General features: G+C 44.7%; 2 protein-coding genes across 3 annotated transcripts; both read right to left on the bottom strand.

Moving 5' to 3' along the window:
• Window positions 1-108: 108 nt before the first annotated feature.
• Window positions 109-5487, bottom strand: LOC131104233 (SLAIN motif-containing protein 1-like). Of its 2 annotated transcripts, XM_058051206.1 has the most exons (9): window positions 5039-5483; window positions 4755-4882; window positions 3114-3233; window positions 2845-2919; window positions 2591-2737; window positions 2082-2387; window positions 1019-1147; window positions 695-950; window positions 109-630 (listed from the first exon to the last, which is right to left on the bottom strand). In XM_058051206.1, exons 1-9 carry the CDS (start codon window positions 5362-5364, stop codon window positions 555-557), a joined length of 1563 nt encoding a protein of 520 aa, XP_057907189.1. In that variant the 5' UTR covers window positions 5365-5483; the 3' UTR covers window positions 109-554. The 2 variants fall into 2 exon arrangements, with proteins under 2 accessions (XP_057907189.1, XP_057907190.1); XM_058051207.1 differs by lacking the exon at window positions 109-630 and having other exon boundaries at window positions 801-950; window positions 2082-2491; window positions 5039-5487.
• A 1189-nt stretch (window positions 5488-6676) lies between these two features.
• mrps9 (mitochondrial ribosomal protein S9) lies at window positions 6677-11268 on the bottom strand. Its single transcript, XM_058051208.1, has 11 exons — window positions 11109-11268; window positions 9722-9904; window positions 9231-9293; window positions 9124-9154; window positions 8968-9047; window positions 8780-8865; window positions 8625-8700; window positions 7499-7667; window positions 7315-7423; window positions 7013-7182; window positions 6677-6925 (listed from the first exon to the last, which is right to left on the bottom strand). The coding sequence occupies exons 1-11, from the start codon at window positions 11205-11207 to the stop codon at window positions 6834-6836; spliced, it is 1158 nt and encodes a 385-aa protein (XP_057907191.1). The 5' UTR covers window positions 11208-11268; the 3' UTR covers window positions 6677-6833.
• Window positions 11269-11551: the final 283 nt, after the last annotated feature.

The raw sequence follows: 11551 nt of genomic DNA, 5'->3' as shown, positions 1-11551 counted from the left end.
CACCGTATGGGCCCGTGTAAGCGGTTGACCACCCCCTGCTGGACAAAAAACAAATTGGATTACTTTAAATACTATTACATTAATATTTTTATTTTATCACTTTCTTAAAAAAAAAAGTCATGCACATTTAAAATTCTTTTAATAAAACGATTTTGATCTGTTAGTCCAACATAGACAAGTGCAGTGTGCATCATTGACAAAAAAAGGTGTTACATTACTGTGACATGAAGTGTAATCTATAGCAAACCGACAGGACGATATCTCCATTCTAACGTGCAACATTACAAAATAGTGTTTCATCAAACCAGAGTGGAAAAGGTAAAATAAAAAGGTAATTTATTACCATTCCCTTGTGCTATAAGTGATGCAAATACATTCCCTTTAGCTTTTGCATGGCACATGTTGCAAAAAGGGCTAAATATAGTCATTACGCTTTAATATAAATAGTCGGTCATTTAAAAGTTTCTTTGCACAAAAGCAGCAGCGACAAAACCCCTTTGGCACAAACTGAAAACAGTTTAAATGACGTTTCTGATCAGCGCTTTCAAATTCAGTCAATAGCGGCTGTCCCTCCAGGCGCGGTCATGGAGGTTGCAGAAGGCCGACAAGCTCCTTGGGGGTGTCAGTAAACTGGAATCAGGACATTATGGTCACATCAGACTCACTTGGAAGATGCCACAAAGTATGTCTGTACCTGCACGCTGATCGGGCCACCTTGGCGATAGAGGTGGGGCTTGCGGTCTCATTGCAGTAGGTAGGCGGCGACAGGACGCTGTGAAGTGATGTTGACACATAGGAGGATGATTTACTTAGCAGAGGGATCCCACTCCTGCCGCCCAGCAACGACGACATCGGCAGCGAGGCCGAGCCCTTGATGGTGGGGCTGACAAAGGCGGTGGGCACATCCCCCGCACCCTGGACCTTGGTTTGCAGCAAGCTGGGGGAAGCCACTGGAGGTACAAGCACACAAAATGTGGGCTTTGACCAAAATCTCAAAAGGGGTGATGTGACGACTCACTAGAAGACTGCCGGCGAGTCACGCCACCCGGGGAATCAAAGCTTTGGCTGTTATGAAGCAAGCAAGCACTGGGAACGCTGGGATTACTGGGAGCTCCAGCGAGGTTAGGCAAGCTCCTTCGCATATGATCTGAAAACAGAAAGGCAGTCAGTATCTGGTGCGACCGCCATTGGCTTCAATTACCAGTCCGCTGATGAAGCGTCCCAACTATGCTGATGTTTTCAGCTTCCGGGATCCGTCTAAAGACATGGGGGCCGTGCATGATCATGCTGCAACATGAGGTGATGGTTGTGGATGAATGGCATAAAAATGAGTCTGAGCATTGCTTCATTGTATCGCTGTCCATTCAAAATGCCTTGCCTCCTGCAAGCAGGCATGAGGGAGATTTCCTTTCTATATTGGTGTCAACGATATGGTTGTTTTTTATACCGTGCTGAAAGTAAATATTGATATTTTAAAAATATCAATGCATCACCCAGCCTTAGTTGTTGCCAATATTAACTAACATTTTCAGGCACGTATTATCAAATACTACATCTCATGGGCTTTTATTGTGGTCAGCCTGAGGCAAAGGTGCAATAATTATGGTGTTTAATCAGCATCTTGATATGCCACACCTGTGAGGGGGATGAACTAAACGCTTTGAACCTGAGAGAGTCAGGTTTGTTGTACATGAAAGATCGTGCAGTTACCCGATTATGACGTAAATCTCGCTGGGATATAGAGATCATTTATATAGAGAACCGTAGTACTGTACAGCTTACTGATGTGTACCAAGAGTAACGCCAGCAGCAGGAGTCATCCCAAAGTCACTTCCTGCTGAATAGCGTGACATCTGGAGGTCACGGCCGCCCCTTGTGATGATTTAAGAGGCTACATAAAGCTCCTTTAACAATTCCCAGCAACGGCGGTCAGATACGCGCAGCTCAATCTAATCCCATCAAACTGGGATCGGAAAGGCACTGCAGGCGGAGCTTTAAGCCCACTTGTACAAGAGGATTAGATGGTTATTATTAAGTTCATCAGAGCGAGGGCACTTAAGGTCAAGGCCACATTGGCTCACCTGCTCCCGGTGGCGGACGTCGCCGAGGCGGCGTGTGGTAGGCGAACCCAGCGGATGGGCGAGGCAGCGCGGAAGGAGGGGTGGACAGGAAGCTGCTGCTTCCTCGCCAGTCTCGGCCGCTGAAGAAGGTGTGGCCGTGAGACGGCGGGGAGACGTGGAGCTGAGCTGGCAGGGGACCGAAGTCTTCGTCGGCCCCCTCGTTTCCCTCCTCCGGGTCGGAGCGTGCGCTGAGTGGGAAGGTGACGCTCTGGCTGCGTCGGTTGGCCAGGTTTGGCCAGGACATGCTGGCGTAGTCCTGCCTGAGTCCTGGATGAGCGGGACATGAGGAATGGCATGGCATGGCACAGCATGGCACACAAACACACACCTTGTGGGGTTAATAAAGCTGAAGTATCGATGAGCTCTGAGGTCTACAGTTAGAGGGATGTAGGTGGGGGCATAACGGTGGTCGGATATCAAACATGAAAAACCACAAATGACTGAAATGATCACTTTGGGACGGAACCTACTCTCCTCCTGCAGCCGCGCTACCACCTGCACGTCGATTAGGTCCTGCAGTTTGTAGTCATGGGTGACCGACTCGTCCTCATCCACTCTTGGGGAGATGATGTCACTGTCCACGCGTGGCCGAGGGCTACGGTGCCGCAGGCTGCTGCCTGGCAAAATAAAATAAAACATTCTTTTAAGCTGCTTTCCTCACCACAACTTCCCGCCCAGCTCCGAGTTAAAGACAACATTTGGAAACGAGTGTGAACGGTCTTACCACGGGCGAGGTGGGGAATGAAGGTCGGAATCCTTGCCTTACTCACAGAACTCTGATGATGGCGGAGTGACGACGCTGAGGGAAGACCACATCTTAAGAATACTGTAGCAACCTGGAAGTTATGTGTAGAAAGATTGTTGGTGGACTGCCTCCACACAACATCACGGTAGATGTTATGATACCATCTTTGCCTTTAACGATGGTCACAACAATCCAGTATGAAAGCAGAACTTTGGTTGTGTGTGTGTGTGTACATGCTGTGTGGTTACCATGAGTCTCAGAGGAACTAACGGGAGCGCAGGGAGTGCCAATGGGGGATACACCTCCAACTCTACTCGGAGGTGGGGGGGACGAGACAGGGCTGGATAATGATCTGCACCAGCAGGAAGCTGCAGATGATTTAAGGAATCAGAGTATTACATTGGGCATGGGACACAATGAACACACAAAGATGGAGAACTGTACCAGACAACCTGGATCATCACATTGCTACAGACATGTGACATGCAATGCATGATGACGATTCTGACTTGCAAATGGCACTCAGTTTGGTTGATGATCCAGCTGTTGGTGGACGCCAGAAAGTTCTCATCCAGGATCATATGGTACATCGGTGGTAAAGTCTTCTGCAGCCTTAGCAGAGAAACAACCCCAAAGAAGAATGTTTCCGCCTCTATGTTTGGAAATAGGGATGGTGTTCTTAGGGTCATATTCAGCATTTCTCTGCATCCGATGCCAAATAGCAACACATTCCCCCAAGCCTCGTCTAACTCATTATGGGCAAAGTTCAGAATCATCCTTTTCTCATGAGGTGAGATCTTGCATGAAGCTCCAAGAGTGAATGCTATTGATTGGGTGGTTGCAGGTGAATATTCTCATTCGTCCATGTCATTGTATTCTCGGGGCATTGAATTGATCACAGCGGTACTGTTCAGGTTGTCTGAGACATTTGGCCTTTCAACGGAGGCGGCTTCGTCCGTTCATGCTCATGTACTAGAAAGGACAGATCAAGTCTGAAAGGTTGTGAACGATCTAAAGTATTTGTCTTCTAAAAGGGTATAGGCATGCCCAGACGGGAATGGTTTCCACTCTTTTGTGGTACAAAATGACAGTCATTAAGCCATAATCAACAACAGTCACCAATAACGGCAGTCGTTTGGGTGGAATGACATTCCAGTCAGATGTCATGTGGTCTGGGCTGTACTTCTGGACTGTATCGTACCAACAGTGGTCAGCTTTTCACCGAGCTTCCTGACAGGAGCCTGTACTTCATAGGAACATGGTGCACGGAACACGGGATCAAAAACTATTTCCATGCAAACGAGTACAAATGCATCAATTCTAGTTCTGCATTTGTTGCCTTTGTATTACGTCTCTCTGTAAAAATGAACCTGCCATCAAAACCATGAGCTGTTCACATCTTTGAGACTTACAAAATCAACAGGGGATCAAAACCGTTATTGCCACATGGGACAAGAATAGTCCAACTCTGTTCCATCCTTTCATAAAAAGGTACAATTGAAGTAGCAAATAAATCCGTCTTTGAGAAGAGTGTAACACTGGAGCGTTATCTCATCGGCACCGCCAGTCACTGACACACTGTAGGACAAAAAGTCAACTGTCTCACGAACTGGAGTAGTCATTGTGAACCGCAAATAGATCTGGGATGTAATCGGGTGGCCAGGTCTCAAAGATGGCGGTAAACAGCAATAAAGTGGCACCTGACTTTTCATTCTCAATTTGCCACAAAAGGCTGAAACAGAGCTGTATGAAAACCAAAGGAAATGTTCCCATTGGAACTAATGCTTGTGTTTTCTTTTTATCGGGCCGCTTAATTTCGCTTGTGTATGTAAAACATGTACAAAAATATTTGTATATTTGTAGAAAACAACAAATAACTGTTCTCCCACCTGACTTCAGCCTGAAGCGCATAGAACGCTTTATCACCTCCCATTCCGGATCATCCAGCACTTGCCGGCACCACTGAAGGGGGGTTATGGTGCTCTCCACCTTTGAGGCTTTGGTGGACATGTACAACCTGTTTCAGACACACACAAGTTCATTTAGGAAAGCCTTACCAACAGTGGAGGCAGCGGCTACAGCCTTCAAATGAACAGGATTGATCAAGAATGTCATTAAAAAGTACTTTTGTAATGAATGAACACTAAGCTAATGTACCACTAAAACCACTCACCATGTTTCATCTGAGCAGTCAAGGTCCACGTCCAGCAGCTCCACCTCGTCTAGAACCGACAGCACGGATCCGTCAGGCTGTTGGAGATCCACGCCGGCGTCCTCTTGTGGCATCCGGGAGGCCAGCGGGGAAGCCAGCGGGCAGCAATGACGCCCCGCGCCGGCCCTCGTGCGGAGCTGCTCGTTGTGGAACTCCAGCCTGAGCACAAGCTCCTGCAGCCTCCTCACCTGCAGATCGCCGCTCACCGGGTTGCTGTTGCAGTCCACCCCCGGAACGATGTTGGGCTTCAGAAGGGCGGCCTCCATCTGAACTCGGCGTGCACACATCCACCTGCTGGGGTACACGTTAGTGCAGGCGGAGTATTAACTTGGAGGCAATGTGATCAGAACGTTCGCCTGGACGCTTCACTAAATTGAACACTCTTATGACTCCGCCCACAGACCAATAAGCTCCACCCTCAACCGGCTTTATTACTTCATCAAGTGCACCTGCCACAAAGGATAAAATATAATGACTACACCTCCTGTAAAAACCAGAGGTATACTTTTACTTGACATTTTAAGGCCATTGAATGACTTGGTGAGTTTGCCTTTAATTGATCATGATTCTAAGATACAGGAGAATAAAAGGGAGAAATAGATAAATACCATTCCAATAGTTTACAAATGTAGCTTACAAACTCAGGCAGGCCTTGGACGCATGGAGGTTTTGGGGGCAAAAGGCTCTGTATAACATTACTTCAAATAAGGATGGTTTTATGTTGCCAATGTTACATTTTCTTGTTTCTGTGTTGAGAAATTGATGTTTTAAAATGTCCGCAAATACGTCCTGTTTTATTTTGCTTACAATCATGTAAAATGTTTTTTAATCAAAGAAATTGAAAGCAAACTCGCAGTCATTCACAGGCTTCAAAAAATATTCAGGTAAAAATGATCAGCATCGACCACCTCAATGCATGTCGGCAAGTGTATTTTGGCGTCATCTAGCGGCCATGCATCGTCACTGCACTTAGTCATCTACGTCACATCAATGTCCTCGGGGAGTCGCCCCAAATTATTTGATGCGCTTGAGTTAGTTTGCACCAGTGCTGGGAGTAACAATTACTATTTCAAACATCACAATCATACATGTACTATACATAAATGATCGGGAAGTCTACTACACATGAACTAAGTAGTCAAAAAGAGTTATTGTTGTACAAGCTAACAAACACCGCTACCTGGCGGTTTGGTAGAGAATTGCAAATCACAAGTCAAAGCAAGCTTTTACAAGTTTCATCAAAAAGTAATGCAATAATCACTTCCCATATTAATCAAAATGTAAGAAAATACATTAATGGAGTACTCCCATTACTAATTCAAGAACGTTTGGAGAGTAATTATAACTAATTTGCCCGACACTAGTTTGCAATGGTGTCTCATGATATGACCATGAGACAGTGTTAAAAGAACCGGGTATGCTTAGAGTGTGAGAGAAAGCAAATGTACCTGGAAGACACACAAAGAGACCTGAAATAACAATTTGAATCCAACACCCCCAACCTGAATCTTCTTGTTGAATCTTCTACCACACCACCCTGCTGCAAACAAACAATAAATTACACATTTTTAAAAGCTGTGGCTAAGCAAAAAAAAGTAATCCTCTTAGAAAAGCAATGGACTTTTATTCATACACAGAATATAATTTCTGCTCATAAGCGCCATCAGGTGGCTGAGCATGAAATGACTGAGGGATCTCAGTTTAAAGTGAGGAACACCAACAAGACAGTTTCATTATTTCACACGTTCCTACAGTATCAACGTTTCTTCCAGGTGAATTTCCTCCTGGCACCTTCCTGACCCGGCTTTTTCCTCTCTCGCACCCTCGGATCTGGGGTCAGCAAACCAGCTAGCAAACAAAGCGATAAAAGCCTAAATATTTACTCAGAACACGTCATTTTGTAGGAGGGGAAAGGCTGCTGCCTGGCTTCCTCACCTTGCCTCATGGCCTCTACTTCTCCCGCCGACAAAAAGCTGCAAATGGCTCGGGAGATGGCAAGCCGCAATGCACCCGCCTGGCTGGACCGCCCATCACCGCTCACGCTGCACTCCAGGTCGAAGCGTCCCAGCATGTTCATGAACTGAATGGGGAACATTAGCTGTTCTCTGCATGCCCAACACCAAAAGAGGACAGATGTGAGGATCAGTGAACATCAGTGTGTACAGTATTCAGAAGGATTGGACAGTAGCAGGAGTGTTTGTGAGGTAGCTGACACCATTCACAAAAATGTGGCCAACCTGTCTTGTAGGACAGGAAAGTACTGGAGGTAGTTTTGCCCGTTGATGCTGATAGATCCAGAGCCACTATCTCTCAGAACTACAGAGGCCTTTGAAGTCTTTCTTCGTCCTGAGAATAAAGACACTTGTTGCCCTTTGTGTAAGTAACAAGAAGTACGCAACAAAAAGGTACAAGTGTATGTACCTTCAGCCATGCTGTACGCCACGCCCCTTTCATCCTTCTCCAGTGCTGGGATTGTATCTTTTCTGGCTTGGGCTGTAAGCTGCCGGCGGTAATTTAGGACAAACTGCTCCTCCACGGTGCAGTAAGGCAGAGACAACAATCGCTCCATTAGCTGGAGGAAGCGAGTGTACTGAAAGGAAAAAGCAAAGACACAAAAAAATTATTTATTTGTTAGTTTTTCAATAACCAAGTACAGGGGATACTCGGATATTTGCAGATTTATGGTCCAAAAAACACTTTTTATACACAAATTTCAAATAAAAATGACAGAATTGTGGTAAAACAGTTTTTTACAATTTTTGTTTTTGACCCTCAATCTGCAAATGTGCGGTGATCCAGTGGTCCACTTTGACATTAAAAATTGTTTTTGACCATAAATCATAATTGTCAGATAAATATTTAAAAAATATATACTTTGTCCACAAATCTGTGACTTGTCCAAAATATTTACCAAAAAACCCTCTAAATATTTTAATCCTAAAATTGAATAGAAGAAAACTTTGAAAAAATATTTTTTGCCTACAAATCTGCAATAAATGACCAAATATCTTGACCATACATTTTTTTTGTACTTATCTGCAAATTGTCCCAAAATATTCACCCGAAAAATTGTCACTGGGAGTCAGGGAGTCAGGCATCTTCCTGTAAACTTCTAATCTGATATCACACGTCTGGAAGAATCACTAAGAGTCACGCTATGGAGCAAAATAATGAGAATGTTGAAAGTGAATACAGTATTTTTCTATAACTCGCATTGCATGTTGCAGTATTTGTCTTCTACTGCATCCAGTGGCATCATGATAAAAGAAGCATAATGTGTTGATTACACAACATTAGTTTGAGAGTAGCGCTGCAGGCTGTTCTGGTATCAGCAGTGAAATGCTGGCTCGGATATCAGTCAGAGAGCCAGTATCTCTGGTCTTATCACTTATAATGATATTTCGTCAATAGTCGAGATTTCACACCTCAAAAGCACCGTAGTTATAGTCCCGGAATGAGACCCATACAAAAAGCGGGGCTCTACCATACATGACCAAACAACACGGAGTGCTAAAACTCCGAACCATGCGGCCTGACAGTCGCTTACATCGTGAATGGAGATGGTCTCCACAAGCAACTCCTCCAACTCCTCCTTCAGGAGCCATCTGCTTGCACTCAGGGAACTGAAGGGATTAAAGAGAGAAAAGTAGGTGAATTAGACTGAAGCATTTCAAGTCATCATACATCCCTTTATGCTCCTACATCTGCTTGACATCCTTGGAGAGGAGTCCTTTGGCTCGTAGACGATCCTGATGCCTCTCGACGTTGAGGATTTTACTCTGTGTCTCCTTCCAACAGACAGTGAAAAGACGAAGATAAGGAGTATCAGTTTGATGCTGGATTCATTCATACACGTGGTGGAAAGGCGTCTGATAAAAATAAAAACGTACATGCATCAAGGAGTAGTAGGCCTGTTTCCCTGTGTAAAACAGAAAGTGGAATGGCCGTCCATCCGCCCCCCATTGGACAGCTGCCCCAAAGAGAGAGGGGCATAATTAGTCCCGGAGAGCATGTCGTACAAACACTTTACAGTCCACATTATGTACCTCGCTGTTTTGGGAAGATTTCCTCTGGATGCTAAAGAAGACAGGCAGCGTGAGGGCAGAGGGTAAGAAAGAATGACGACATACATGTCGACAGTCGCTGTCTTTACCTTCATGAGGGGCCGCGCCTTCTTCTCAAATAGACCAGAGGGGAAGAGGTAGGCAATGCTCCTCTGTGGCGGGGGGAACAGAAAATATACAATTTAAACAAAAAGAAAATGTTAGCTTATGACAATGACGACACCTGCGAACAACAGAGGTCACGCCGTCAGAGTGACAGGGGTGGAGTCACAAGCTGCTCACTGGTTCAAGGAGGGGACACTTGGGTGTGTGTGTGTGACAGCAATGACAGCGAACAGAAGGTGGCCAATGTGTGCAACAGTTCACCACAAGTTCAGCGTGCATAGATGCGTCGTCATTAACCGCCCAACAGATGGCGCAGTAAGTGTGTGTGCTCCGTCCTGCTATGTTGGTTCAGTCAATGACAGAACAGGTGGAAAGGAATCGAGGAGGAAAAGAACCAGTCACATGTGTATAACAGGTAAAAAAAAAGGGCACGCAAAGACAAAACGGGAGAAAAACAGATCAAGACAGTCCTTACATCTACGTCCTCCTGAGTGAAGTTCTCTGGGTCTTCTCCCATCATGTTGGCCAGGTGCCGCTTGCCCACATTGAACTCCTCCACCTGCTTCTCAATAAACTCCATCGTGAACTTTTCGGGTCCAGCAGCTGCCAGGTTCTTTCTGTGCGTGACTGCACTTGTGGATATCGGCCTCCTGACAACCTGGAAAAGAGGTGGGGGGCAGCATTCCATAAAATGGAATGATCAACAGTCCAAATACATGCGTGTTAGGTTAGCTGGACAGCCTAAATCAGGGGTGCCCAAATTTTTTCCACCGAGGGGAGGATGCAAGGGCCACTTTGATATTTTGTAACAGGTTCTATATATATATTCAGGAAAAAACTGCATCTCAGCTTTCTGCTATAAAGTGAAAAAGCATATTAGTATCACCCTTGAGATTAGCTTGTATTTGAAAGTCTACTGTCAGACACGTGTGCATTTACCAAAACCTGCTGTCTTCCATTTGTAAGAAAGTATCAGAGTGCTAAAAACTGATCTGAAAGATAAAATAAATGTTTACTTAAAACACGGGGCTACATCTTATCAAAAGCCGAATCCTTGCCAGGGATTTAGGTTTCCCTGCTGCTTCTGCAGCTGCTTGTACACTGTATCCAAAATAAACAGTTTTGCATCATCCACACTTTGACTTTCAGATATGTAAACTGTAAGGGATCTACAAGTACATCCTCAGTTGAATCATAAAACCCATTCCAGTCAGTTAATTCAAACGGTCCTGTACCAAATGCTCTCCTGGTCCTCTCAGACCAGCATTTAACAGTTTTTCCTGTGGCTGCAGGCGTGTAAAAACAGGTTTGTAAACAGGCATCAGGAAAACACTATTATGGTACAAGGCACCAGAGGGGCATATAGGCAACGATTTATATGCCCCCACTGAACCATAACACAAGTCTATCATAAAGTCAACCCACATTGACTAAAACCACCCACTATAAAACTTAGTTGCTTCCCAAAATTGCGGTTGTTATTTGCTGTTTGTTTGGTTAAATTATCTTTAGTGGGACCCAGGATGGGGTACTCAATAAGGTAGAGGTAGAAAAGTGACAGAATGCCTCTTTATTCGCCCAGCAGTTGATAAATACAGGAATAGCATTTACAATATAAAATAGGAAGATGAATTGTATGCAGCGGTCTGAAAAATGTTGCGGTTAATAACAATAAGAACGACAATTAGCCTATAGAATGAAATACAACATAGCTTGGTTTTATTTCAATTAATTTATAACGAGAGTTCAGCTAGCTAACAAGCTAACTCAAGGACGTCAGCGTTGTAAGCTCATGTTTGTTCTTTTAAACATGTCAGAAGACAGGAAACATTCACTCCTGAAGCCAAACAAAAAAGACTTACCTGCCGACTCGCATACGACGAGACTTCTTTTAAACGAGAAGAGGACGTCCCACATCTTCTGAGGCATTGCACTACAGCTCGTGTACACGGTGCCGCCATATTGGCTGCCACAGCGTCAAGTCACACCGGAAGTATTTGTATCTAGGACTATGAAAACCCGGAAAAGGACGCTCTGCAGGCAGCGTCACATCATTTTTATTAATTAAAAGGGGTTGTTATTTTTTATCGTTTGCCATTTAAGCCACTGAAAGACTTCCATATAATTATGACCTAAAATTCGAAATTACGAGATAAAAATTACATACAAAATCGAGCTATGAGATACGAACTGCGCATGTGCGGAGTCCCGTGTGACAAAGACACCCGTGAAAAAGGTGACACATGGGCAGTTTGTATCTTAACATTTAGACCTTTTCTCTGACTTTTTATCTCATAATTATGAC

Source organism: Doryrhamphus excisus, chromosome 16 (assembly GCF_030265055.1).
Source record: "Doryrhamphus excisus isolate RoL2022-K1 chromosome 16, RoL_Dexc_1.0, whole genome shotgun sequence".
NCBI classification, from domain to species: Eukaryota; Metazoa; Chordata; class Actinopteri; order Syngnathiformes; family Syngnathidae; genus Doryrhamphus; species Doryrhamphus excisus.
Note: the sequence above shows the minus strand (reverse complement) of the source record. Positions and strands in the feature narration are given on the sequence as shown.

What these genes read in the sequence shown, in the direction of transcription:
- LOC131104233 (XM_058051206.1), bottom strand. Translation starts at nt 5,364, where the DNA reads ATGTGTGCACGCCGAGTTCAGATGGAGGCCGCCCTTCTGAAGCCCAAC. An exon ending in GCGCTTCAGGCTGAAGTCAG is followed by an intron (nt 3,234 to 4,754) that starts GTGGGAGAACAG and finishes AATCATCTGCAG; the next exon opens with CTTCCTGCTGGTGCAGATCA. An exon ending in ACGTCCGCCACCGGGAGCAG is followed by an intron (nt 1,148 to 2,081) that starts GTGAGCCAATGT and finishes TTCTGTTTTCAG; the next exon opens with ATCATATGCGAAGGAGCTTG.
- mrps9 (XM_058051208.1), bottom strand. Translation starts at nt 11,207, where the DNA reads ATGGCGGCACCGTGTACACGAGCTGTAGTGCAATGCCTCAGAAGATGT. An exon ending in TCACTCAGGAGGACGTAGAT is followed by an intron (nt 9,294 to 9,721) that starts GTAAGGACTGTC and finishes CCCCCGCCACAG; the next exon opens with AGGAGCATTGCCTACCTCTT. An exon ending in GGCGTACAGCATGGCTGAAG is followed by an intron (nt 7,424 to 7,498) that starts GTACATACACTT and finishes CTTTATTCTCAG; the next exon opens with GACGAAGAAAGACTTCAAAG.